This window comes from Populus trichocarpa, chromosome 2 (genome assembly GCF_000002775.5).
Source record: "Populus trichocarpa isolate Nisqually-1 chromosome 2, P.trichocarpa_v4.1, whole genome shotgun sequence".
NCBI classification, from domain to species: Eukaryota; Viridiplantae; Streptophyta; class Magnoliopsida; order Malpighiales; family Salicaceae; genus Populus; species Populus trichocarpa.
This window is the reverse complement of record NC_037286.2, coordinates 23,533,625-23,560,458: the sequence shown is the minus strand read 5'-3', so window position 1 is coordinate 23,560,458 and position 26,834 is coordinate 23,533,625. Positions and strand designations below refer to the sequence as shown.

General features: G+C 33.0%; 3 protein-coding genes across 6 annotated transcripts; all 3 read left to right on the top strand.

Moving 5' to 3' along the window:
- The first annotated feature begins 2,773 nt into the window (after positions 1-2,773).
- LOC7471148 (urease accessory protein G) lies at positions 2,774-21,270 on the top strand. 2 transcript variants are annotated; one of them, XR_008058542.1, is made up of 8 exons: positions 2,774-2,992; positions 3,089-3,271; positions 3,359-3,419; positions 3,886-4,087; positions 4,381-4,502; positions 4,624-4,728; positions 5,991-6,182; positions 21,120-21,270. XR_008058542.1 is itself a non-coding variant. In XM_006386811.3 (7 exons), exons 1-7 carry the CDS (start codon positions 2,907-2,909, stop codon positions 6,072-6,074), a joined length of 843 nt encoding a protein of 280 aa, XP_006386873.1. In that variant the 5' UTR covers positions 2,774-2,906; the 3' UTR covers positions 6,075-6,283. The 2 variants fall into 2 exon arrangements, 1 of the variants encoding a protein (XP_006386873.1); XM_006386811.3 differs by lacking the exon at positions 21,120-21,270 and having other exon boundaries at positions 5,991-6,283.
- Positions 10,686-14,274, top strand: LOC7471146 (pentatricopeptide repeat-containing protein At5g48730, chloroplastic). 2 transcript variants are annotated; one of them, XM_024595678.2, is made up of 4 exons: positions 10,686-11,020; positions 11,673-12,096; positions 12,518-12,924; positions 13,370-14,274. In XM_024595678.2, exons 2-4 carry the CDS (start codon positions 11,683-11,685, stop codon positions 14,082-14,084), a joined length of 1,536 nt encoding a protein of 511 aa, XP_024451446.2. In that variant the 5' UTR covers positions 10,686-11,020; positions 11,673-11,682; the 3' UTR covers positions 14,085-14,274. The 2 variants fall into 2 exon arrangements, with proteins under 2 accessions (XP_024451446.2, XP_024451444.2); XM_024595676.2 differs by having other exon boundaries at positions 11,428-12,096.
- Positions 15,934-21,270, top strand: LOC7471145 (urease accessory protein G). 2 transcript variants are annotated; one of them, XM_006386810.3, is made up of 8 exons: positions 15,934-16,237; positions 17,803-17,913; positions 18,002-18,184; positions 18,272-18,332; positions 18,810-19,011; positions 19,305-19,426; positions 19,548-19,652; positions 20,928-21,270. In XM_006386810.3, the coding sequence occupies exons 2-8, from the start codon at positions 17,828-17,830 to the stop codon at positions 21,009-21,011; spliced, it is 843 nt and encodes a 280-aa protein (XP_006386872.1). In that variant the 5' UTR covers positions 15,934-16,237; positions 17,803-17,827; the 3' UTR covers positions 21,012-21,270. The 2 variants fall into 2 exon arrangements, with proteins under 2 accessions (XP_006386872.1, XP_002303043.1); XM_002303007.4 differs by having other exon boundaries at positions 15,935-16,237; positions 17,818-17,913.
- Positions 21,271-26,834: the final 5,564 nt, after the last annotated feature.

Below are 26,834 nucleotides of genomic sequence, written 5' to 3'. Positions count from 1 at the left end.
TTATATTATAATGGTAGTGTTTTTTTTTTATATATAAGATATTGACATAGTCGTGTTTGATCGAATCAACCAAGTTACTAAAAACTTGATTGGGCAAAAAAAGTTTAGTTGAGTCAGTGTCTTCTCTAATTCAACTATAAACTTAAGATTGATTCGGATTTAAATCCTAGATTTTTTAGATCAGTTTACTGAATTAAACTGAGTTTAATAAATACTAGCTATTTTGACCCGCAATCTGATAGTTTTTTGGCATAAATAAATATGCAGGCCTTTTCAATTTTTTTTTTCTTTTCAAAATAATATCCTAATGACAAATAAAAAAGCATACACATGCATTTAATTAAAAAAATCAAGAACCATATGGGTAATAAATGAAAAAAAAATGTTAAAGCTTCTATTCGACTCGATTCGTTGCGGATCAAATAATTTTTTTCTAACGTGAAAAAATAAATATGTAGGTATTATTTGAAGTCAAGTATAAAATATAATTATAAATCAAAAGATCAATACTTACATAGAATAAAATAGAGTGAAGATTACATGTGTTAATAACAACATGTAAGATTTAAAATGAACTTTTAACATAGTAGAAAAATGAAACAATGTTACAATTATTACAATAAAACACCATTTACTTTTAGTTTTGTAATAGATCATTGGTCCGCGATGCACTATGGGTTGGATACAAAAAAACTTTAAAGTAAAAAAATGTATGGACATTATTAATCTTTTTTTCTAGTATTTTTTTTTAAATTGTGTGAGGATTTACCCGATGTGATTCGGTTGTCTTGGAGAGTTCAAAGACAATTTGAATGACAATAAAAACATGGTTTGACTCAAAATAAATATTCAAGATGACAATTTGTTTATCAATACTAAGATGACAACATATTAGATTGATTTGGGTCAACCTACCAATTCACATGACGGGTCATAAGACCATGATAAGTCCATAAAAGGTAACCAAAACAAATTACAAAGCTCATTTTCTAATAAACACGATGTTGAAAGATAAAATTAAAAAAAAATTAAAATGGAAAAAATAACCCAAGTCAACCTGCTAAACCTGCGATATGAGTCATAAGACGGGGATAACTGAATAGAAAACAAATTGAAATAAATTTTAAAGCTAAATTCTCAATTAATCCAGTGTTGAAATATTAAATTGAAAAATAAATTAATTAGAAAAAGACATAAAAAAATGATTTAAATAAACTTGAGTTAACCCATTAAACCTATGACCCGAGTCATGAGATGAAAATGAGCTCGTAAAAAACAAACCAAAACAAATCACAAAGCTCAATTCCCAATTAACTTAATATTGAAGGTTGAAATTGAAAAAAAATAAAGTCAATTATAAATAGGGGGAAAACTTAAGTCAACCGAGTTAATTCGTTAAACTTGTGATTTATGTTATAAGACTGTGATAACCTCATAAAAATAATTTGAAAAACAAATTATAAAGCTCTATCCCCAACAAATATAATGTTGAAGGATGTAATTGAAACTGAGAAATCAATTAATAAAGGACATAAAAAATGACTCGGGTCTTGACTCGAGTCAATGACCTGAGTCATGAGACAAGAATAACCTCATAAAAAGAAAACTAGAACAAATCACAAAGTCTAATTTCCAATTAACTCAATGTTGAAGAATGAAATTGAGAAAAAAAATAATTAAGAAAAGAGGAAAAAATAAAGGCAATCAAGTTAACTCGTCAAACCCGCGGTCCAGATCATTGATTGGAATAACCTTGTAAAAAGAAAAAAAAATTAAGAAGCTCAATCCCAATAAAACCTTACTGTTGAAAGATGGAATTGAAACTAAAAAATTGATTAAAAAAAGAACAAAAAAAGGCTTAAGTTAATCTAGGCTAATCTGTCAAACTCATGATTTAAGTCACGAGACATGGATAACCTTAAAAAAAAAAATCCAAAAAAAAATTTAAAGCCTAATTCCTATCTAACCCAATGTTGAAGAATGAAATTGAGAAAAAAAGTCAATTAAGAAAATGAAAAAAAAACTCAAGTCAATCGAGTTAACCAGTTAAACCCGTGGTCCGAGTCATTAAACTGAGATAATCTCATAAAAAATAAATTGAAAAAATTATGAAGTTCAATCTCTAATAAATTTAATATTGAAGGATAAAATTAAAATTTAAAAATAAATTAAAAAAAACACAAAAAACAAGTCAAATAAACATAAGTTAAACCATCAAATTCGTAACTTGAGTCATGAGACATGGATAAACTCATATAAAATAAACCAAAATAAATTATAAAATCTAATACTTAATCAATCGATGTTAAATGATGAAATTAAGAAAAAAAATCAACTAGAAAAATAAGAAAAAAATTTGAGCCAACTTGTTAAACCTACAATCTAAATTATAAAAGTGATATAATTTTATAAAAATAGATTAAAAATAATTATAAATTTTAATTTTTAATAAATATAATATTAAAAATTAAATTAAATGTTTTGTGAAGAGTTGCTTATTTTTTTTTTTTAATAACTAGGGCTTCAAATCAGTCAACAGGCTATCCTTGTCCAAATTATTACTAACCACGACAAAAACACACATTGACTTTGATTGTAGTGTTTAAAATTATAATGGTAGTTGTATTTTTAGAGTATTTTTTATTTAAAAATATATTTAAATAATATTATTTTAAAATTTTATTTTTAATATTAACAAATTAAAATAAAAAAATTAAAATTATAAAAAAAATTTAATTTAAAAAAAAAAGTTTATTTTTTTTTAAAATCATTGTTAAACATTCTAGCACTGTCATCGCCCTCCATGTGCTTCAGCCGTCAGCACCGAGCTTCATTCCCTGCGTTCTTGGTTTACATACTGTACCCTCACAAGTCACCACAGCGAGCTCTTTAGCAGACTTCAGTCAATGGCTTCACAAGATCACCATACCAATGACCACCACCATCATGACCATGATCACCACCACCATCAGCATGACCATACCCATGATGAGTAAGATTCTTATCTCCAATTCATTCCATTCGTTCTTGTTGTTTTCATGGTTTGAAATATATATTTATGTAAGTGTGATTCTTGATAATGGAGCAGGAAAACATCATCAAGGGTAGGCCCAGATGGGAGGGTGTACCATAGCCATGATGGACTAGCACCACATTCACATGAGCCCATATACTCTCCTGGCTTCTTTAGCAGGAGAGCACAACCAATCCTCACAAGGGATTTCAATGAAAGAGCTTTCACTGTTGGTATTGGTGGCCCTGTTGGTACTGGGTATCTCTCTCTTTTCCCTTCTAATTCTTTTTACACTTAATTCTAGGTGTTAATCGCTGATTGAATGTTATGTTTTGTACTGGTCAGGAAAACAGCTTTGATGCTGTCTTTGTGTAAATTGTTGCGGGACAAGTACAGTCTTGCTGCTGTGAGTAATAATCTAAGATGGGATTTTGAGATTTTTTTTTGCTAATTGTTCTTCTTGAAATTTATTTTTTGTTGAATTTGATTTTGAAGTTATTGATTATTATGGATGTCAAACTTGTTAAACGTAAACGTTCCAGCTTAAAGAACCCACTTTATCTCAAGCAGCAAATTAGCAGCTGCAGCCCAGCCCTGAAAGGAGTTCATTGTTCTTTTGTTTATGGTGATATATAAAACATTAATTCGTAAATAGCATCTTTGCAAATGATCCTCATACCTGTGCCTCAAAGTTGCTATACCAAGAGCTTTTTGCCTAAAATTTCAGAAGAAAATAACGCGGGCTCAACTAAGAGCTTTTCACCTAAAATTTTCAGATGAGGCATAATTTGTGTTCTCTTCTATCGTCAATCGTTTTAAATGCATGGTCATGAAGATTGATTAAATGCTGAAGAGCTATACTGTTATTTTAGGTAACAAATGACATATTCACAAAAGAGGATGGTGAGTTCTTGATTAAGCATGGAGCACTTCCTGAGGAGAGGATCCGTGCTGTTGAAACTGGAGGCTGCCCACATGCTGCAATTCGTGAAGATATCAGCATTAACCTTGGCCCTCTCGAGGAGCTTTCTAACTTGTTCAAAGCAGACCTACTTCTTTGTGAATCTGGTGGAGGTAACTCAATAGTGAATACCACCGTACATAGTTTAGTGGCTGTAAACTGACATTAAATTGATGATCGCTGAACATCAAAGTTAATTTTATTGTATATTACTCCAGGCAGGTGGTTTTTATTCATGTTAGGATATCAGAAGTTAGATAGTGATGAAGAATTTTGGCAGTTCTACTTCTAACATGTTGACAGATGAGTTTTAGTAAGAAGAGTACTGCTGCCTTACAAATTTATTTGTATACACTTATGTATCGATTAGCAAAGGAAATCATCTAGTTGAACTTGTATGGTGCAGATAATTTGGCTGCCAACTTCAGCAGGGAACTGGCTGACTATATCATCTATATAATAGATGTATCTGGCGGTGATAAAATTCCTCGAAAAGGTGGCCCAGGCATCACCCAAGCTGATCTACTTGTATGTTTTCTCATTCTCATAGCTGCTTCTTCTGTTCCCAATCTCTCAGAGTCAATCTTGTTGGCCAAGTATAGAAATGTAAAATTAACAGGAAGTCCGAGTTAATTGTGTACAATCCTAGGTTATCAACAAGACTGACCTTGCACCAGCAGTTGGAGCTGACTTAGTTGTCATGGAGCGCGATGCACTTAGAATGCGGGATGGAGGGCCATTTGTTTTTGCTCAGGTCAGTTTAGCACTCTGTTTCTCATGTTTGATTGCATTTGTTTATGGCGAGCTTGCTACAGTCTTGTAATTTGTTGTCTAAAGCTTTGGAAGATACAACATAGAATAGGAGATCAATTTTAAGAAAAGAAAAGAAATGAATTAGGAGATCAATTCTAAGAGAAGAAAAGAAATGAAACAATACAAATGGATAGAATCTCAAGAACACACCAAATTTCACCAACCCTGCTCTTGTTTGAAGTGCCAGACCACACTGCTTGTGATATGGGTTCTTTCCAAGTAGAAGCAGGAAGGCTTTGTTGTATACTTGTGATGTTGTAGTACAGGAAAGAATGCAATAGAGAGAGTTAGAGATGGTGTAAACAGTGTTGACAGCTGAGAACATTGTGGCAGGGGTCAACTTGAGCAATGGTGGAGGGTACTACCACCAAGTCTCTCCAATGCTGAGGGATTGCGTGTGCTATCATCTGATTGGGGCTTGTCTCTAGAGTATTCATGGAGCACCCCAGAATGAATTAGGGTTGCCACCCTATACAATTCTCAAGTCTTCACCCTTCACCATGTTATCCCCTGTCCAGATTGTCCGCTCCTCCTCCCATGCCTTTCTCTGTTGCTTCCTACAATGCAGCATCACTAGTAAAGAATGATATCTACACAGTCAAAAGAGGGTATATAATGGTGCCTTTTGGGTCTTTAAGTCCAATCTACACACTCATGCACGCACACAAAACATAATAGGTGAATCACAATTGCCGTGGAACATGTGGGCTTACAAGAAATGCTACGCAGATTTCTGAACAATGAATTGATCTATTTTACTGGTTTGTTTGGAAATATACATAATCCGTATATTTCCATCCTGGTGCACAGCTGGACATTCCACTTCTGATTGGCCATGGCATGTTTAGTGAAACAAATAGCTCTACCTCAATAAGATATTCTTTTCTTTCTTCTGCTGTTGTTTATGGAATCTAGCCTTTTTGAGGTTATAGTAGATGGTTGCTTCACAATTCTCTCTTCCGAGTATGGCTCATGTTTAGGTTATCCTTTAGTTACAGAGACCCTGCCCCATCCAACTATTCAATGTTTATTAACACTAATGCTTTTGGACTTGTCATCTTCTCATATTTTTGGTTCTTGAACGATTTAATTCTTTGGTCTGCCAGGCCGTGAGCTGCTCTGTATACAGTGAGACAACCTATGTCTATAACCCTTCTCTTAAAGTTGCGCTTATTTCCTTTGCTGTTCATAATGTACCTGCAGGTGAAGCATGGACTTGGCATAGAGGAAATTGTGAACCACATTTTACAAGGTTGGGAAGTAGCTACTGGGAAAAAACGCCATTAACCTGGTGCATCCGAAGGTTGACTTGGCATGTCTCTGTCTCAATCTGGTTTCAGCTACTTAATTTGGTGCTTTCTTGAGTCTTTATTAGAAGTAAAGGTGATAATATGGGTGTTGCATGTTTAGTTGAAGCGAGTTGAGAGCATGAAATAAGTGTATCAGATTGCAATAATTGATTACTATATGTATCGATCACAACCAGCCTTGTACTATAGCATCGATACGACTATCCTTTTATATCAGCCAGTTACGCGAGCCCCTCTCTCTGCAGTCTGCTGCAGGTTAAATATTTTTATTTTTATAAAAAAATATTTATATAAATTTTTTAAATGTATTTTGATAGATCGAAAAATATAACAAATTAAAAATATATATTCATGACAACTATAGTTATCAAACCCGACCTAGGGATTGACCCGGTCAAGGGGTCGAATCCTGAGTTACACGAGTTGACTCGGGTCAAATTAGAAAAATTAAAAAAATAATATTTGAGGTTTTACTATTATATGAAAAAATTAAGAAGTAATGAATGTGGATAGAGGTTATAAATGTTGTAAACAATTAAGTTTAAAAGATTACATCAAAAGACTTTTTATCGCACATTGAAAAAATATTATTTTATTCTTCTAAGTTAAAGTATTTAAACTAGGGGTGTTTAAAAAAACCGATTAACCAAGAAAACCGAAGAAAAATTAACCGAAAAAACCGAACCGAGATAAAAAACCGATCAAACCGATTTTCAAAATCATAAATTCTAATAGGCCCGGTTTGGTTTCGGTTTTAAAACTGAAACCGACAAACCGAACCGGACCAACAAAAAACCCAAAGCTATACAAATTAAGAGTTAAGACGGGTATAAATAGTTAAATACTGAAACCTAACCCTAAAAGCCGCCGCTTGACCCCTGAGAATATTTATCTCAATCTTCCTTTCCCTTTCAAATTTCAATTGCTCTGCCTCCTCCATCTTAAAAGTGATTCTCCTCTCTTCATCTACGTTTATCTCCATCTCAAAAGTGATTCTCATCCATCTCAAAAGTGAGCCAAACACAAACTCATCTCTTCATCTCCTTAACTTCTCTTCTCTTTACTTTTGCACAATCTTTCTTTATTTCTGTGCAAGTTGTTGTAGTTACAGTATAAGGAGATGGATCCTGTAGAGAAAAGATAACAAGGTAATTTTTGACCCAGTACTTGGTGTTTGCCCAGGGATCCAAGGTTTATCAACAGGAAACAATGATTAATGACCGAAGATGAATTTATAGCTTTTGTTGTTTACTGCAACAAAGACGGATCTATTACAAAATCCTCTGAATGGTTAGCTAAACTGCATTGTTCCTCGCTTGTCAGCTCAAGATTGTAATAGCAGGAAATATAAAATTCCAAACAAGGAAAAATAAGTGTTTGATCTGTGAAGGGATTCGGTTTTCCGGTTTTTTGCCAAAAAAACCGGATTTAACCGAACCGAACCTGTTCGGTTTGAACCGGATTTCGGTCCGGTTCGGGTGATATTTCATAAAATTAATATAACTCGGTTCGGTTGGTTTTTTGAGTCTAAACCGAACCGTGAACACCCCTAATTTAAACTAATAAAAAGGTTTTTTTATCTCACATTGAAAAAACATAACTTTTTCTTATGAACATAACTTTTTTTATCTCACATTGAAAAAACATACTAAAGGGTTTTAAATTCCACATTGAACAAATAAAATATTTGTCTAGTATTTATATAATGAACTTTGAAATGAGTTTAGTAATCAACTGAAAAATATATAAAAAAAGAGGTCTTGAAAAAAAAAATTAAAAAAAAAAAAGACTTTACCAGGTTTTTTTTCGGGTCGCCTGAGTTCCAGATTGACCTCGTGGGTGGGCTCTACTAGGTCATGGTGGAAGCAGGGCCCAACTTTAGTGGGTTATGCTCGTAACTCTGGGTCCACCGCTGTCGTGTCCTGCTGACAACAATACCTAGCAAAAATGGATCTTGTTCACTGCTTTGGGCCTACCAATGCTAGGTCCTAGTGGAGGCAGGACTCAACTTTAATGAGTCCTGTTTCAGCTAGGCCCATCTTTACTGGGCACCCAAACCCATTATCATTGGGTCTTGGTAGAGGGACCTAACAATTAGGTATCCATATGGGCCTAGCATTATTGAGTTATGCTTGACAAAAGGACCCAACAGCTGGGTATCCATCTGGGCCTAGCGTTGCTGGGCAACAAGGTTTAGCATCATTGGGTCGTGCTTGACAAAAGGACCCAACATCATTGGGTCATGCTAGACAGAATGACCTAGAAGTTAGGTACCCATTTAGGCTTTCTGCTGCTGGGTCTCGGTGCACCTAGACCCGCTATCATTGGGTTTTGCGGCAGTGTCAGAACCAATAAACTTGGGTTTTTGCAGAAGGACCCAACAACTAGGTATCCATCTGGGACCAGCGCTGCTAGGCAGCAGTGACCAACATTATTGGGTCATGCTTGGCAAAAGGACCCAACATGTGGGTATCCATATGAGCCCAACGCTGCCGGGCAACATGAACCATCATCATTGGGTTATTCTTGACATAATGACCTAGCAGCTGGGTACCCTATGGTCCCGCATCATTGGGTCATGCTTGTCAGAAGAACCCAATAACGTTGGGTCCTGCAAGGCAACATGACCTAGCGTCATTGAGTCATGTTTGGCAGAACGACCCAGCAACGTTGGTCCAAAATAATATTATATTATAGTATTTATGAATTTTTTTAAATGGATTTTATTGTTAAAAAATTCTCTTTTATAATTCAAATATCTAAAGTATATTATGCGAATAAAAAATTTATTTAAAGCTCCATCAACTTTAATATGATAATATTAGAATTATAATTTTTATGAATGCTTTTATTTTGAAAAAACAATTCAAGAGGAAAGAAAATTAAAAATCTTAATTTGAAGTAAAAAAAAATTATTGTTAAAAAATTCTCTTATATAATACAAATATATAAAGTATATTATGTGAATAAAAAATTTATTTAGAGCTCCATCAATTTTAATATGACAATATTAAATTTATAATTTTTCTGAATGTTTTTATTTTGAAAAAAAAAATTCAAGAGGTAAAAAAAATAAAAATCTTAATTTGAAGTAAAGAAAAAAAGTTTATTGTTAAATTCTCTTATATAATACAAATATATAAAGTATATTATATGAATAAAAATTTTATTTAGAGTTTCATCAACTTTAATATGACAATATTAGAATTATAATTTTTTTGAATGTTTTTATTTGAAAAAAAAATTCAAGAGGAAAAAAAATAAAAATCTTAATTTGAAGTCAAGAAAAAAATTAATTATTATTATTATTTTTAAAAGCATTTTTGAAAGGCAAAAATAAATATGCTTTAATAAAAAAATTCAACCCAACCTCAAATAAAACAAATATCACTATCCAATTTTTGTATAATATATAAAAAATTCTTATATATTTATATGCCTTTTACCGTATGAAAAAGAAAAAAAATAAAATCTTGAGTCTTGATAAGAGCGAAACCTAATTTTAATGGGTTTAGCAAGACCCAACACGATTGAGTTGTAATATAAGCATGACTCAACACTATTAGATCTCGCTACAACGAAAAAGCAACCCTCCTTTAGGCTGTGTTTGTTTTTTGGAAAGTGGTTTTCTGGAAACCACTTTCCAAACTTTCCTGTGTTTGTTTGCCATTAGAAAAGTTGGTCAACGGAAAACACTTTCCAGTCAAAGGAAAATTTGGCTTGGTTTTCAGGAAAGTGTTTTCCTGGAAAATTTGGGCGGAAAACACTTTCCGGAAGTTGTGAAAAAATTAGAAATGTCATTATTTGTTGATTATATCAAATTTGATCCTCAAACTTTTGATTGCTATATATAATTTGTTTTGAATATTTATTTTTCAATTTCATCTCTTAAAATTTAATTTTTATATTAATTTTGGTCCTTATTTTTATAATTACTATTTGCTTTTTCCTTATCATTTTTTTATTAAAATTTTTTATCTATCAAATTTGGTCCTCATTCTTTTGATTGTTATTTATTTTATTTGAAATAATTTAAGAAATGTTAATTATTATTATTTTAATTTTTTCATCTTTCATTTTTTTTAATTTTTTAGATTTGATCTCTATTATTTTGATTATTATTTATTTTATTTGAGATAATTTATGAAATTATATTTTTTTTCAATTTCATTCTCATTCAACTTTTTAATTTGTAAGATTTGTTCCTTATTATTTTAATAAACTTGAGAAAAATAAAATATTAATAAGTTATTTTCCAGCTTATTTTCCATGACATAACCAAACACTGGAAAATATTTTCCAACTTATTTTTCATTACACTACCAAACATTGGAAAATACTTTCCCGAAATTTATTTCTTTCAGAATTTATTTTTCAAAAAAAAATTATTTTTCAGTAAATAAAAAGTAACTTAGATTCCAGACGCAGGTCATTTAATTCTTCCATCTCAAATGTATCCATTTAAATCACTCGTAAAACTAATTGCCAACAAAATTGCTTGTATTTTTTATAAAAAAAATAAAAATAAAAATTGAAAACACAGAATTGGGTTATAAAAGTATCTTTTCGTTATTATCTACAAACAAACGATAAAAGGATAAGAGTTTTTTATACTTTTTACATGAGAGATGTGTCCTGTAGTATCTTCCACTCATTCATGTTCAGTAACCAAAACTTTTATCGAAATAAAAAATAGCAGAGAGAAGATAATTCGTAGACAGAGAGATTATTGGAGCAGAATGGCATGCTGTCATGGTTAACATTTCCAATGAGTTGTTAACTTCCATGGCAAATTTCATTTCGTTTTGATTTTGTGATTTGCAAAAATAATAATAAAAAAAAACTCGGAGAGATAAAGTGTGCGGCCAGGACGTCACTAGTTGTCTCAAAGTTGTGCCCTAGCCTCTCAATTTCGTAATTCAGGTGATTATTGCTTTACCTTTTTCAGTAATTTTGCTTCTACTTTAGAAACCCTAGAATTGGGGTGCAATGTTGAATTTTTGAAAATCATGCGTGATTGAAGCGAAATTAGGGTTTGTTTGTTCGGGGCAATCTTTTTTGTTCCGTGTTTTGATTAAATGTCTTCTCAGTTTTACACCTTTGTCTAGCATGGTTTTTCAGCACCCATGTTTCCATGGTGTGATGCATTGCTGTTAAGTTCCTCTAAATGCAAGTTCTTTTGTTCCTTTTTTTCTATTTTGAATAAATAATTTTGAAGCTGCTGTAAAATTGATCTAAATGCATGCTCACTGAATTCTTTTTCTATTTTGGGGAAATAATTCTGAAGCTGCTGCATAAATTTCTTTTCCTGCATATTTTCTTGTATGCAGTACTTATTCACTGGGTCAGTTCATGGACACAAGCATGTTGATGTCATACTCTGCCTCCGAAGCTCATCGAGCTTGTGGAACAACGGTGGAATATATAATATTAAGACATCTTAATTTGTTGTGATGAGATGTTGATGTTTGATAGCTTTTGTCACATTACCTTTCTGATATAGATGTCTTTCATTATGCTTTTACAATCTCACTTTCTCTGTTGTCGCTGCGGCTGTGATATGGTCCCACAAAAGAAAAAAAACTATGGCTTCTCTGTCCCCTTCCACAAATTTGTTCCAGCAATCGTTTAATTGGAAGCTGCAAACAAAGTCGAAAGTGACACCGAGTTGTGCATCCAGACCCGAAACCAAATCCAATTTCGCTTCCTCTTCCGCAAACAATAATGTTGCTATAGGTAGGAGCGAGAGAGGAGAGATGACGAGAAGGGAAATAGAGTGGGAAAAGCTGAAGAAGAAAGAAGAGAAAGAGAGAAAAGAAGAGGTTAACAGGAAAATTGCGTCACAGAAGGCGATATCTGTGATTCTGCGAAGAGAGGCTACTAAAGCTGTAATTGAGAAGAAAAGAGGTCCTACTAATTCAAAGAAGTTGCTTCCGCAAACTGTCCTTGAAGCTCTTCATGAAAGAATCACTGCATTGCGCTGGGCTTCTGCTCTCGAGGTTGGTGGGTCTATCCTTTCAGTTTATTTATTTAATTTATGGTCTTCTGCCTTTGTTTATTTATTGAGATTTTTTTGGTCTTGGGAGGTCCATTGAGTCTTAGGCTAGATGTAGCCCCCCCTAATAAACTGGAGTCACTGAGGCTGGAACCTTCTTCACTCAAGGAAATTTTACTGGGTACACAAACCACTAGGCCATGCTTGTTTGTGTCAAAGAGAATTTTATTTAGCTTGTATGTTTCATGGAATTTATTACACTGCCATCCAAACTGTATTTTTGATCCTCCATTGCCCTTCTTGTATAAAATATGTGTGCTTGGGCATGGGACTATTTTCAAAGTGATTTGTCCAGTTGAACATATTTGCTCTTAGTATTTGAACTACAATCACAGTAAAGTAGAGGACTTGATGATTATGGTCAGGTTTTTGAACTACTTCGAGAGCAGCTATGGTACAGGCCTTATGCTGGTATGTATGTCAAACTCATCGTCATGCTCGGAAAGTGTAAACAACCAGACAAGGCCCACCAACTATTTCAAGCTATGATTGATGAAGGCTGTGCTGTGACTCATGAATCCTACACGGCTCTTTTGTCTGCCTATGGAAGAAGTGGTCTCTTTGACAAAGCATTTTCTATTATGGAGGAAATGAAAAACACTCCTGATTGCCGACCTGATGTCCACACTTATTCAATCCTCATAAAATCATGCCTCCAAGTTTTTGCCTTTGACAAAGTGCAGGTGCTGCTTTCTGACATGGAATCTTTGGGAATCAGACCCAACACAGTCACGTACAATACTCTCATCGATGCCTATGGCAAAGCAAAAATGTAACTCAGCTACCCTGTTTGGTACCTTTAAGTTTTTTGATGCTCCATCTGGTTGCCAAGAATGCAATGGGAAAAGAGTATTGATTTTAACTTCCCATGAGCTAGTCCCCTGAAAGCATCAAAGCAAAGTGCAGGGAAAAAATATTGCCTCACCTTTTCAGGATATTTCAGTTCCTTTAGATGGGAGGAGAAAGGCAGTCACTGTGCATCTGATAATTGAACGGTTGTTGCCCATTGTCTCCAGCTCTCTATCACGCCCTCTTTTGCAATTCTGTCTTCAACGCTTCCTTTGCTGCCATTTTTCGCAGGTTTTGTTTATCTTTCATGCATTTGTCACCTAATCCTTATGGGAAGCAATTGGTTTTGGTGTTTTTGGCAACCAAATGGAGCGTGATATTACTACTCCATTGTGGAGATGCAACTCATTATTTCTACTTTCTAAAAGGTTTGCAGAGATGGAAGCAACACTAATGGAGATGTTGAGTCAGCAGGATTGTGAGCCTGATGTTTGGACCATGAACTCAACAATCAGAGCCTTCGGTGGCAGCGGACAAATGGAAATGATGGAGAATTGTTATGAGAAGTTTCAGAGTGCTGGGATTGAACCCAATATTAAGACATTCAACATTCTCTTGGATTCCTATGGAAAAGCTGGAAACTACCAGAAAATGAGTGCAGTCATGGAATACATGCAAAGATACCACTACTCGTGGACCATTGTTACCTACAATGTGGTGATAGATGCATTTGGACGAGCAGGGGATTTAAAACAGATGGAGTATTTGTTTAGGCTAATGCGGTCAGAGAGGATCAAGCCAAGTTGTGTTACACTTTGCTCTCTAGTGCGAGCTTATCGGGAAGCTGGGAAACCTGAGAAAATCGGGAGTGTTCTTCGTTTCATTGAGAATTCAGATGTAACTTTGGATACTGTGTTTTTTAATTGTTTAGTGGATGCATATGGTAGGCTGGAATGCTTCGCGGAGATGAAAGAAGTGCTTGAGTTGATGGAGGAGAAAGGTTGTAAGCCTGATAAAGTTACATATAGAACAATGATTAAAGCTTATTCCATTAAGGGGATGACTAGCCACGCAAAGAAGCTTCGAAACCTTCTTGGATCAGTTGAGGTGACTCGGTCTCCGAAGAAGAAACCTGATTTTTGATGGGAATTGCACTCTTTGTATCCTATATTCATGTTCGTAATCTGTTCGCATGTGATACCATTTTTGTGTGTGCATCTGCAGATTCTGCTCAACAAAAAAATAAACAAAAAAAGTTCCATTATTAAGCATTTTGTCTGTAATGTACACTGATTTTAAAGAAAGAAAGAGAGGGGTAAGATTCTGAAGTTAATGTAGACTGCTTGAGTTAGATGCAATCTCAGAAGTTGATACTTAACTATCAAATTGCTGTGAGATAGACAACAGAGGAGAGGACGTACAAGAGTTTTCTGTAAGAGAACTTGAGATTGTGCTTGTCTAGTTCCTAAATGTTTTTTTAAACACAAGAGAAGACAAGTTGAGAAGACATTCTCACAAGAATCTAAGAGGATCTCTGCACTGGTTGGCAGGTTTATTGGAAGTCGATGAAAATCAACACGAACCCTAACTTTTTATAGAACTTGTTTGTGTTGAATCGTAGATAATCATCAGCCCGAAATGTATCTTGTTCTCATTATTCAGATTATAAAATTCTGATAATTTTATAAAAATAACTTGAAAAAAATTATAAAGTTCTAAATTTAATATCAGGGGATGTAATGGAAGCTGAGAAATCAGTTAATAAAAGACATAAAAAAATGACTCTGGTCTTTACTCAAGTCAATCTGAGTTGACTCGTCAAATTTATGATCTGAGTTATGAGATAAGAATAAACTTATAAAAAATAAAATAAAATAAATTACGAAGTTTAATTCCTAATTAATATAGTTTGAAGGATAAAATTGAGAAGAAAAAGTTAATTAGAAAAAGGAGGGAAATTGAGGCAATCGAGTTAATTGCCAAACCCGAGATCCAAGTCATTGATTGAAATAATCTTATAAAAAAAATTAAAAAAAATTTATGAAATTCAATCCCAATAAAATTTTAATGTTGAATGATGAAATTGAACTGAAAAATTGATTAAAAATGAACAAAAAAAGGCTTAAGTTAACTCGGGTTTACCGTCAAACCCGTGACTTGAGTTATGAGATACAAATAACTTAAAAAATAAAATCTAAAAAAATAAAATTTGAAAGTCTAATTTTCAATTAACCCAATATCAAAGAATTAAATTGAAAAAAAAAGTCAATTAGAAAAAAAAAAAACTCAAGTCAACCGAGTTAACCCGTTAAACTCACAGTCCGAGTCATTAGACTGAGATAATTTCATAAAAAATAAATTGAAAAAAATATGAAGTTCAATCTCCAATAAATCTAGTTGAATGATAAAATTGAAACTTAAAAATGGATTAAAAAAAGACACAAAAAAAATCAAGTAAAGTCAAGTTAATCCATCAAATTCGTGACTCGAGTTACGAGACATGGATAAAGTCATATAAAACAAATCAAAATAAATCACAAAACCTAATTCCTAATCAACCAAATGTTAAAAGATAAAATTAAGAAAAAAAAATTAATTTTAGAAAATGAGAAAAAAAAATTGAATCAACTCGTTAAATCAATTATTTAGATCATAACTATATAAAAACATATTAAAAATAATTATAAAATTTAATTCTTAATAAATCTAATATTAAAGATGAAATTAAAATTAAAAAGAATTTTAATATCTTGTAAATGGTTTTTTTATCATTTAATAACTAAACTCATTATGCGATGTTTAAGAATGTGGTTGAAGTTATTTTTTAAAGTGTTTTTCACTCAAAAATATATTAAAATAATATTTTTTATTTTTAAAAAATAATTTTTAGAAAAATATTAATTTAAAATATAAAAGATAAAAAATAATTTTTTATTTAAAAAAAAAAACAATTTTGAAATGTAAAACTACGTGAGAGGGAGAGGTTTCGCATAGTACCCCCTTCGATTTCGAAAAGATAAAACAAGCTCACACATGAATACGAAGAAAAAAATAAAAAATTAAAACGATAAAAAAACAACAGAGAGAACAGATTTATAGACAGAGAGATTCTTGAAGCAGTATCGCTCGCTCTCATGGCTAACATTTCCAACGAGTTGTTATCTTTTAGGGCAAATCTCATTTCCTTTTTGTGATTTCCAAAAAAAAGATAAAACCCTTGGAGAGAGAAAGTGTGCAATTAGGTCGTCACTAATTGCCTCAAAGCCCTTCCCTAGCTTATTAATTGCGTAATTCAGGTGATTATTGCTTTACCTTTTGAGTTATTCTGCTTCTACTCTGGAAACCTAGAAGTGGGGTGCAATGTTGAGTTTTTGAAAATTATGCGTGATTGAAGCGAAATTAGGGTTTGTTTGTTTGGGGCAATTCTTTTTTGGTCTGCATTTTGATTAAATGTTTAAGGATTTATCAAGGTAAGTCATGTTTGTATGCGTAAGCATGGGGAATTAATGCAGTAACGTGGTTTGGTCGAGTCTTTTATTGGTAAGATAGTGGTTTTAAGGTTTTTTGAGAGGCTGCTTGTGTGCGAATTTGAAACAACGTTGGTGCTAATGTATTTCCCCACTTCTGCCTCTGCTGCTTATCTGCGTCGACGTGAATGTTGTGGAAAGTCTGTTTGTTTGGTTGTTACGTGATCATTAATTAGGTTGTTCTCCACACTTATGTTTCGTTGTGGATTTAGAAACCTAACCTGTTCGAACCAGATTGCTTGCCTTATGGTGCTTGATGCATGTTTGCTTGTGCAAGTATGGTGAGGCTATGTGATGCTTCTAAAGGAGAATAGCATAGTAGCTCTGCTGTATAGCTGGGTTGTTTAAAAACGATGACTTAGGGTTTATGGGTTGAATGAGAATGTCTTTAAGCTTCAGGATTTGTGTCAGAACAGAGAAAAAATGTATAATAGTGACGAAGAATTTTATATGAGAATAAGAGCATTTGTTGAAATTTGATGTATCCACGCTTTATTTCTCGTGTTTTTAAGTGGAGGGGAGATTGTTTTAAAAAAATCGAATTTTATGTTATGGATTTTCTACCATAACCTTTTGGCATTCATTAAATATCTGTTTTGGACAACAAGGGGGCTAGGTAGCATATTTTTCAGCACTCATACTTCCATGGCGTGAGGCATTGCTGTAAAGTTGCTCTAAATGCAAGTTCTTTTGTTCCCTTTTTTCTATTTTGAACCTGCTGTAAAATTGCTCTAAATGCATGGTCACTGAATTCTTTTTCTATTTTAAAGAAATGATTTTGAAGCTGCTGTATAAATTTCCGTTCCTGCATATTTTCTTGTACGCAGTACTTATTTACTGGGTCAGTTCATGGACACAAGCATGTTGATGTCATACTGCCTCTGAAGCTCATCGAGCTTGTGGAATATATAATATTAAGACATCTTAATTTGTTGTGATGAGATGTTGATGTTTGATAGCTTTTGTCACATTACCTTTCTGATATGGATGTCTCTCATTCTGCTTTTACAATCTCGCTTTCTCTGCTGTTGTTGCTGTAATATGGTCCCAGAAAAGAAAAAAACTATGGCTTCTATCTCCCCTTCCACAAACTTGTTCCCGCAATCGTTTAATTGGAAGCTGCAAACAAAGTCGAAAGTGACACCCAGTTGTGCATCCAGACCCGAAACAAATATATGAAAATAATATTTTGTTAAAATTTATTTTTAATATCAACAAATTAAAATCAAAACAATCTAAAATTCTATAAAAACAATAATTTAAAAAAAAAAAAAATTTAAAAATCATTTCCTGCGTTCTTGGTTTACATATTGTACCCTCACAAGTCACTACAGCGAACTCTTTTGCAGACTTCAATCAATGGCTTCACAAGATCACCATACCCACGACCACCACCATCATGACCATGATCACCACCACCATCAGCATGACCATACCCATGATGAGTAAGATTCTTATCTCCAATTCATTCCATTCGTTCTTGTTGGTTTGAAATATATATTTATAGAAGTGTGATTCTTGATAATGGAGCAGGAAAACATCATCAAGGGTAGGCCCAGATGGGAGGGTGTACCATAGCCATGATGGACTAGCACCACATTCACATGAGCCCATATACTCTCCTGGCTTCTTTAGCAGGAGAGCACAACCAATCCTCACAAGGGATTTCAATGAAAGAGCTTTCACTGTTGGTATTGGTGGCCCTGTGGGTACTGGGTATCTCTCTATTTTCCCTTCTAATTCTTTTTACACTTAATTCTAGGTGTTTATCGCTGATTGAATGTTATGTTTTGTTCTGGTCAGGAAAACAGCTTTGATGCTGTCTTTATGTAAATTGTTGCGGGACAAGTACAGTCTTGCTGCTGTGAGTAATAATCTAAGATGGGATTCTGAGATTTTTTTTTGCTAATTGTTCTTGAGATTTATTTTTTTGTTGAATTTGATTTTGAAGTTATTGATTATTATGAATGTCAAACTTGTTAAACGTAAACGTTCCAGCTTAATGAACCCAGTTTTATCTCAAGCAGCAAATTAGCAGCTGCAGCCCAGCCCTGAAAGGAGTTCATTGTTCTTTTATTTATGGATCTTTGTAAACATTAATTCGTAAATAGCTATTAATCTTTGTAAATGATCCTCATACTTGTGCCTCAAAGTTGCTAGACTAAGAGTTTTTTGCCTAAAATTTCAGAAGAAAATAACACGGGCTCAACTAAGAGCTTTTCACCTAAAATTTTCAGATGAGGCATAATTTGTGTTCTCTTCTATCGTCAATCGTTTTAAATGCATGGTCATGTAGATTGAGAGATTGATTAAGTGCTGGAGAGCTATATGGTTATTTTAGGTAACAAATGACATATTCACGAAAGAGGATGGTGAGTTCTTGATTAAGCATGGAGCACTTCCTGAGGAGAGGATCCGTGCTGTTGAAACTGGAGGCTGCCCACATGCTGCAATTCGTGAAGATATCAGCATTAACCTTGGCCCTCTCGAGGAGCTTTCTAACTTGTTCAAAGCAGACCTTCTTCTTTGTGAATCTGGTGGAGGTAACTCAATACTGAATACCACCATACATATTTAAGTGGCTGTAAACTGACATTAAATTGATGATCGCTGAACATCAAAGTTAATTTTATTGTATATTACTCCAGGCAAGGTGGTTTTTATTCAAGTAGGATCTCAGAAGTTAGATAGTGATGAAGAATTTTGGCAGTTCTACTTCTAACATGTTGACAGATGAGTTTTAGTAAGAAGAGTACTGCTGCCTTACAAATTTATTTGTATACACTTATGTATCGATTAGCAAAGGAAATCATCTAGTTGAACTTGTATGGTGCAGATAATTTGGCTGCCAACTTCAGCAGGGAACTGGCTGACTATATCATCTATATAATAGATGTATCTGGCGGTGATAAAATTCCTCGGAAAGGTGGCCCAGGCATCACCCAAGCTGATCTCCTTGTATGTTTTCTCATTCTCATAGCTGCTTCTTCTGTTCCCAATCTCTCAGACTCAATCTTGTTGGCCAAGTATAGAAATGTAAAATTACCAGGAAGTCCGAATTAATTGTGTACAATCCTAGGTTATCAACAAGACTGACCTTGCACCAGCAGTTGGAGCTGACTTAGTTGTCATGGAGCGTGATGCACTTAGAATGCGGGATGGAGGGCCATTTGTTTTTGCTCAGGTTAGTTTAGCACTCTGTTTCTCATGTTTGATTGCATTTGTTTGTGGCAAGCTCGCGACAATCTTGTAATTTGTTGTCTAAAGCTTTGGAAGATACAACATGGAATAGGAGATCAATTTTAAGAAAAGAAAAGATATGAATTAGGAGATCAATCCTAAGAAAAGAAAAGAAATGAAACAATACAAATTGATAGAATCTTAAGAACACGCCAAATTTCACCAACCCAGTTTGTGTTTGAAGTGCCAGACCACACTGCTTGTGATACGGGTTCTTTCTAAATAGAAGCAGGGAGGCATTGTTGTATGCTTGTGATGTTGTAGTACAGGAAAGAATGCAATAGAGAGAGTTGGAGATGGTGTAAACAGTGTTGACAGCTGAGAACGTTGTGGCAGGGGTCAACTTGAGCAATGGAGGGTACTAACACCAAGTCTCTCCAATGCTGAGGGATTGCATGTGCTACCATCTGATTGGGGCATTCTCTAGAGTATTCATGGAGCATCCCAGAAGGAATTAGGGTTTCCACCCTATACAATGCTCAAGTCTTCACCCTTCACCATGTTATCCTGTTATCCCCTGTCCAGATTGTCCGCTCCTCCTCCCATGCCTTTCTCTGTTGATTCCTACAATGCAGCATCACTAGCACATAACACTGCCTCACCGCTTCTACTCATAAAGAATGACATCTGCACAGTCAAAAGAGGGTCTATAATGGTGCCTTTTTGGGTCTTTAAGTCTAGTCTACACACTCATGCGCACACACAACATAATAGGTGAATCACAATTGCCGTATAACATGTGGGCTTACAAGAAATGTTATGCAGATTTATGCACAATGAATTGATCTATTTTACGGTTTGTTTGGAAATATACTCAATCCGTATATTTCCATCCTGGTGTACAGCTAGACATTCCACTTCCGATTGGTCATGGCATGTTTAGTGAAACGAATAGCTCTGCCTCAATAAGATATTCTTTCCTTTCTTCTGCTGTTGTTTATGGAAATCTAGGCTTTTTCCTCTTATGATGGTTATTTCACAGTTCTCTCTTCCGAATTTGGCTTATGTTTAGGCTATCCTTTAGTTACAGAGACCCTGCCCTATCCAGCTATTCAATGCTTGTGGACTTGTCATCTTCTCATATTTTTGGTTCTTGAACGATTTAATTCTTTGGTCTGCCAGGCCGTGAGCTGCTCTGTATACAGTGAGACAACCTATGTCTATAACCTTTCTCTTAAAGTTGCGCTTATTTCCTTTGCTGTTCATAATGTACCTGCAGGTGAAGCATGGACTTGGCATAGAGGAAATTGTGAACCACATTTTACAAGGTTGGGAAGTAGCTACTGGGAAAAAACGCCATTAACCTGGTGCATCCGAAGGTTGACTTGGCATGTCTCTGTCTCAATCTGGTTTCAGCTACTTAATTTGGTGCTTTCTTGAGTCTTTATTAGAAGTAAAGGTGATAATATAGGTATTGCATGTTTAGTTGAAGCGAGTTGAGAGCTTGAAATAAATGTATCAGATTGCAATAATTGATTACTTTATGTTTCGATCACAACCAGCCTTGCACTATTGCATCAATACAACTATCAGAGCATGGTGCCATGCAACATGACATATTATATCGCCGTTCATTATTGTTCAGAGCTACTATTGGTCTTACATGTTTTATATATTTTCAAATTGTCCCGATGATAATTAGGGCATCAAAAATTTTAAATTGGAGAGTTAAATTGAAAAGAAAAAAACTTTAACAAAATAAAAAAAATCAAAAAAATAAGAGCTAAATTAAAAAAGAAATAAAACAATATGGAAGGATATTAAACTTTATTATTTCAATATATATTGATTTTTTTTTAATTTTTCATGTGAGATATTAAAACCTCGAATATATTTTTAAGTTTTTTCGAGTTAACTTAGGTGTGTGACCCAGTTTTTTTCTCGGGCTGGGATTAACAGTTAAAAAAAACACAAAAATCAAAAAGTTACATCAAAGATTTATTAATGACATTAGCAGTAGCTTAATAACTAGTGCAACAACAGAAGCAATTATTAAGGTTAATTTTAACATGTGATTATTCCATGTAATTACAAGTTAGTTAAAAAATTAAAATCATTTTACTCCATTGCATTCATTAACATGGTCTACATCGTTGTCATCTCTATGTCAATCATGCCTACCATAGTTATAATACCCATCTAGGTTACAAGTTAGAAGTGATAGCTTCAAAATCTTTTTTTTTTAATTAATTAAAATAATATTATTTTAATTTTAATTTTTTTAAAAATAAACTCAACTAATTGAAAATTAAATCAAGTCAGGTTAACTCGGATTTTTAACTAAGTCAATTGAAATTTTTTTTTTCAACTTAAACTAGTTCAAATTCCAAGTCGGTGGTCTTGAATCAACTCATGGGCCAATTCAAGCCTTGTTACAATAATGCCTACCATTAGATTGCTTAGATTTTCACAATGCATTCACTTTTTGGTTGAGTTTCGATGGAGGTGCTCAAGTCTCTATCTTTATAAAGTCTGGTTTTTTTGTGTTGTTTCAATTTCAATTTCAATTTTCTTTATTTTAATTAGATTCTATATTTTTTAAATATGTTTTTTTTTCTCAATTTTTTTCACTATCCTCCTTTTCCATTAAGAATGATAAGAAGACAAGCATATATGAATTTCAATTTCATTTTCAAAGTTATAAAATATTTCAATATCATTTAAAAAGTATAAGATAAATAAATAAATCGCAATTGACAAAAGTTAAAATAAAAAATACAATAAATACAACATCTTTTAGTAAAGCACTAGGTAATTGTCCGCGCTATGCTGTGAGTCAGATCAAAATTTTGTTAAATGTAAAAAAAATTATTCAGATGTTGCTAACATGTATTTTAGCAGAAAAAAATAAATTATGTGTAGATTGACATGATATGACATAGTTGACTTTGTAGGCCCAAAAAAAACCCAAATGACCGATAAAAATATATTTTGGCTAAATAAACTCAAGACGATATATTTTTAAAATATTGAGATGATAACATATTGGATCAACTATGATTTACTTGGATCAACTCGGATTTACTTGGATCAACTCAGATTAACCTGTTAAATTTGCAATTCAGGTCATAAGACCCTGATAACCTTATTAAAAACAAACGGAAAAAAATATTAAGCCCAATTCTCAATTAACTCTATATTAAAGGATGAAATTGAAAACAAAATTCAGTTAGAAAATAAATCGAGTCAACCCAAGTTAATCTATCAAACCTGAGTCATGAGACTGAAATAACCGCATAGAAAGCAAACCGAAATAAATTATGAAGCCTGATTCCCAAATAATTCAAAAGTAAAGGATGAAATTAAAAAAAAAAAACTAAATTAAAAACAGGATAAAAAAAACCCAAGGCAACTGGGTTAACTCGTAACTCGGGTCATGAGACCATGATAACCCCATAAAAATCAAAACGTAAATCAATCATGAAGCACAATTCTCAATCAACCCAATTTTAAAAGATTAAATTGAAAAAAATATATTAAGAAAAATATAAAAAAAATATCATGGGTTAACCTAGGTTAAACTTGTCAAACTTGAATAATGATACTAGGATAACTTAATAGAAAGAAAATAAATAAAAATTATAAAGTCCAATTCTCAATCTACCAAATGTTGAAGGATGAAATTGAAAAGAAAATATTCAATTAAAAAGGACAAAAAAAAACCCAAGCCAACCCAACTACCCCACAAAGCTCGACACTCTGGTCATGAAACCTTAATAACCCCATATAAAGAAGAAAAAATATGAATCCGAATTCACAATAAACTCAATACTAAATGATGAATTTGAGAAATAAATCAATTAAAAAAAAGAGCAAAAAAAATGACCCGAGTTAATTGGGTTAACTTACCAAATGTAGATCATAAGACTATGATAAATTTATAGAAAATGAATCAAAATAAATTATGAAGTTCAATACACATTAAACCCAATTTTAAAGAATGAAATTATATAAAAAAACTTGAGGACCAAATTATAAAAGGCATTAGCATTTCACTGTTCATTGCTATAGTAAAATGTTAAGGCCTTTTAATATATCACTAAATTTTAGAGGATTAGTTTCTTAAGAAATCTCCAATTTCTACTGATAAACCAAAATTTATCGGGCCTAAACCCTCCTTGAAAGCCTAAAATTCAAGGTTTCAGGCAACGTGTCCGAACCCAACTCTCAATGGCTTAACTCAGGGGAAAAGCCCACCCCTCATGGGCTCGACCTGGGGAAAGAGCCCAGCTTCCATGAACTCATTACATTTTTTTTATTGTACCATCCCTATCATCTTTAGGTGTATAAAAATCTTCTAGGGCCTATCATATTTTTCATCAACATTAATGTTGTGTAAGAGATAATGTATAAAAATCTCACAATGACCAATGATATTTCCATTGTATTAATATTTGTGTAAGATATATTTATCCCCCGTTAATGCATATGTTAGAAATATTTATCTCTCATTAAAACTATCAGGGTAAAATTACATTTTAGCCCCTTATCTCAACAAAAGAATAAGACCCATGAGCTATAAATACCTCATGAATCCTTCAAGCTCCAGGTTCACAATCTTCATTCTCTACTATATACATATTTTTAGAGCATCTCTCTCTAAAATATCATTGTTTTCTCTCTTTAGAAAAAAAATGCTTACTTAAACATTTAAAAGTCCTCGGATCTATCAAATGTGATTTTTTGTAGGTACCAACTACCAAGTACTTTTGTCTACCAAGCACCTTAGCCAGAAAGAATTGATCAAATTGCTAGAATCAAAAGATTAACCAATCATCCAACATACAAACATTATTCCTAAACTATTTGGATTTTCTTATACATCATTACTTGCCTACTTTAGTTCACGCTTAACAACAATTTTTTTAATACTATAATAAAATAAAAAACAATGTTCATATGAATTTAACTTTATCCCTTAATTTTTTTTGGCCATAACCATTTTACCCCCTCCCCTCTCTTATATTCTCAAGCTACCACTCTCCTTTCTTTCTTCAATGTTATCATTGAAAAGCATGTTGGATGTATTAACAAAATTCTACTATCCTTAGTTCTCACTTAATAAGTAAAATCATTTTTCCTTTTATAAATTCTATCATTAAATAAAAATTAATATTTAGAGAACTTAATGTTGTTCCTTGATTTTGTTTTTTCTATCATCATTTTTATCCATCTCTCTTGATTCTCTTGTTATCATGCTCATTTCTTTCTTTGATGTTGTCATTAGAAAGAAATCTCGATATCCTTAGTGTTTGAACTTAACGTTGTGCCGGTTGCTGAATTATTTGAACAAGTTCACGTAAGCAAGTGATCCTCTTTGTCTCATCAACTCCCCCGTGGCATGTTTGCTTGTCAAGCTTTTGCCCTCTTTGGTTATGGATCACCTCATTTTAAATGGAAAAAAAAGGGAAAAGAATTAAGGAGTGATGAATATAAAGGTTGTCATTCTTCTTCTTCTTCTTCTTTTTTTTGATATATTTATAGTTATAAAACCTGGATCAGATCATGAATTGAGTGAGTTAATCCGAAACAATATTGTTTTGAAGTTTTTTTAAAGCTTAAAACGATATAGCTTTGAAAAAATATTTAAAAGTTGAACCAAATCTTACCCAAGTTTTGATTTGACTATAAATTGATATGCTAGGTTAATCGGATCAATTCTCAGCTTAATTTAATATAAAACTCGATTTAAATCAGATTCGAGGTTATTGAATTATTGAGTTGGTCTATAAGGTCGAACCATATTTAATAACTCTTATATGTATTACCTAACTCACGCGTCACTTTAATTGGGTTATTTTTTTCTCTCTATCATACTTATAGTATTTCCCCTTACTAAACATATGTAGATTTTTGTTAGAACATGAAGTATTATATTAGGAAAAGGATTAATAAAATCTTTGATTTTGATTAAAAAAATCTAGATGCCATCTCATTCAGGGTAATTTCAATATGTAATGTTGATGATCATTCAAATTCTTGCTATTTGTTTTCATTTTTTTTTCTAATTTCAATGTTTTTATTTGTTGAAAGCTAGCATAAAAAAGAGAAAATAATAGTTAAAGTATGAAAATTTGATAAGAAAATAAAGTAGAAAAGGCATCGATGCCTTGCTACAGAAGTTTAACAAGTTCAGCAAATTAATAACAAATACAAAACCACATGGATTATTAAATTAATTATCATAAAATAAAGATTAATTAAATTATTTTCATAAATTATAAAAACTAATTTATGATTAATCGATAAATTTATTTGTGATAATTTCTTCCGATGCACGAGGTGTCAAAAGGTTCATGCCTAGTTGTGATGATAGGAAATTATTATCTTTTCCTCTCTATCATGCACCAAAAGCAAGAAGAAAATAAAAAATACTATAATTTGAGCAGACAGTTTTTCCCCCTAAAATGGCAAAAGTGCCAAATACATGATTTACTTACTTTGCAAAGTTGAGAGTTTATGATTGGTTGAAAATTATATATACAGTGTATGTGCGTAAGATGTTGTGTGGTTTAATGGTATCATGGGAGTGTATGGTATTGTAGTGTAGATTGATTTTTAAAAATATTTTTCAATTAAAATTTTATTAAAATAATGTTTTTTTTATTTTTTTTTAAATTTTTGACACATTAAAACCATCCAAAAAATCAATTTGATGTTTTTTTTAATAGTTTTAAACCCGGCCCGGTTCAAGGCCCGGGTTCCGGGTTTTGACTGGGTCATCGGGTTGCTCGGGTCAATTTTTTTTAATCAAAACGAAGTCGTTTTAGTAAAAAAAAAAAAACAAAAGTCAACGGGTTGCAACTGAGTTTTTAACCGGATCACCCCAGGTCATCTAGGTCCTTGGATCAACCCGCCGGGTCACCCCCGAGTTTTTCCTATCCTTATTTTTTTTTAAACCTGACCCGGTTCCAGTCTCGGATCGGCTGGGTCCCGGGTCGACCCGCCAGGCCGGGACATGTTTCAAAACTATGCTTTTTTTAGATTAAAAACATTTTGAAAGGTAAGTTGTAATGTAAAAACAAACACTCACTAAACCATTAAAAAACCGACACCATATAATATGAACAGACCATGATGTCCCTCATAATGTCCATGTTTTTTTTTATTTAATTATAAGGTACTA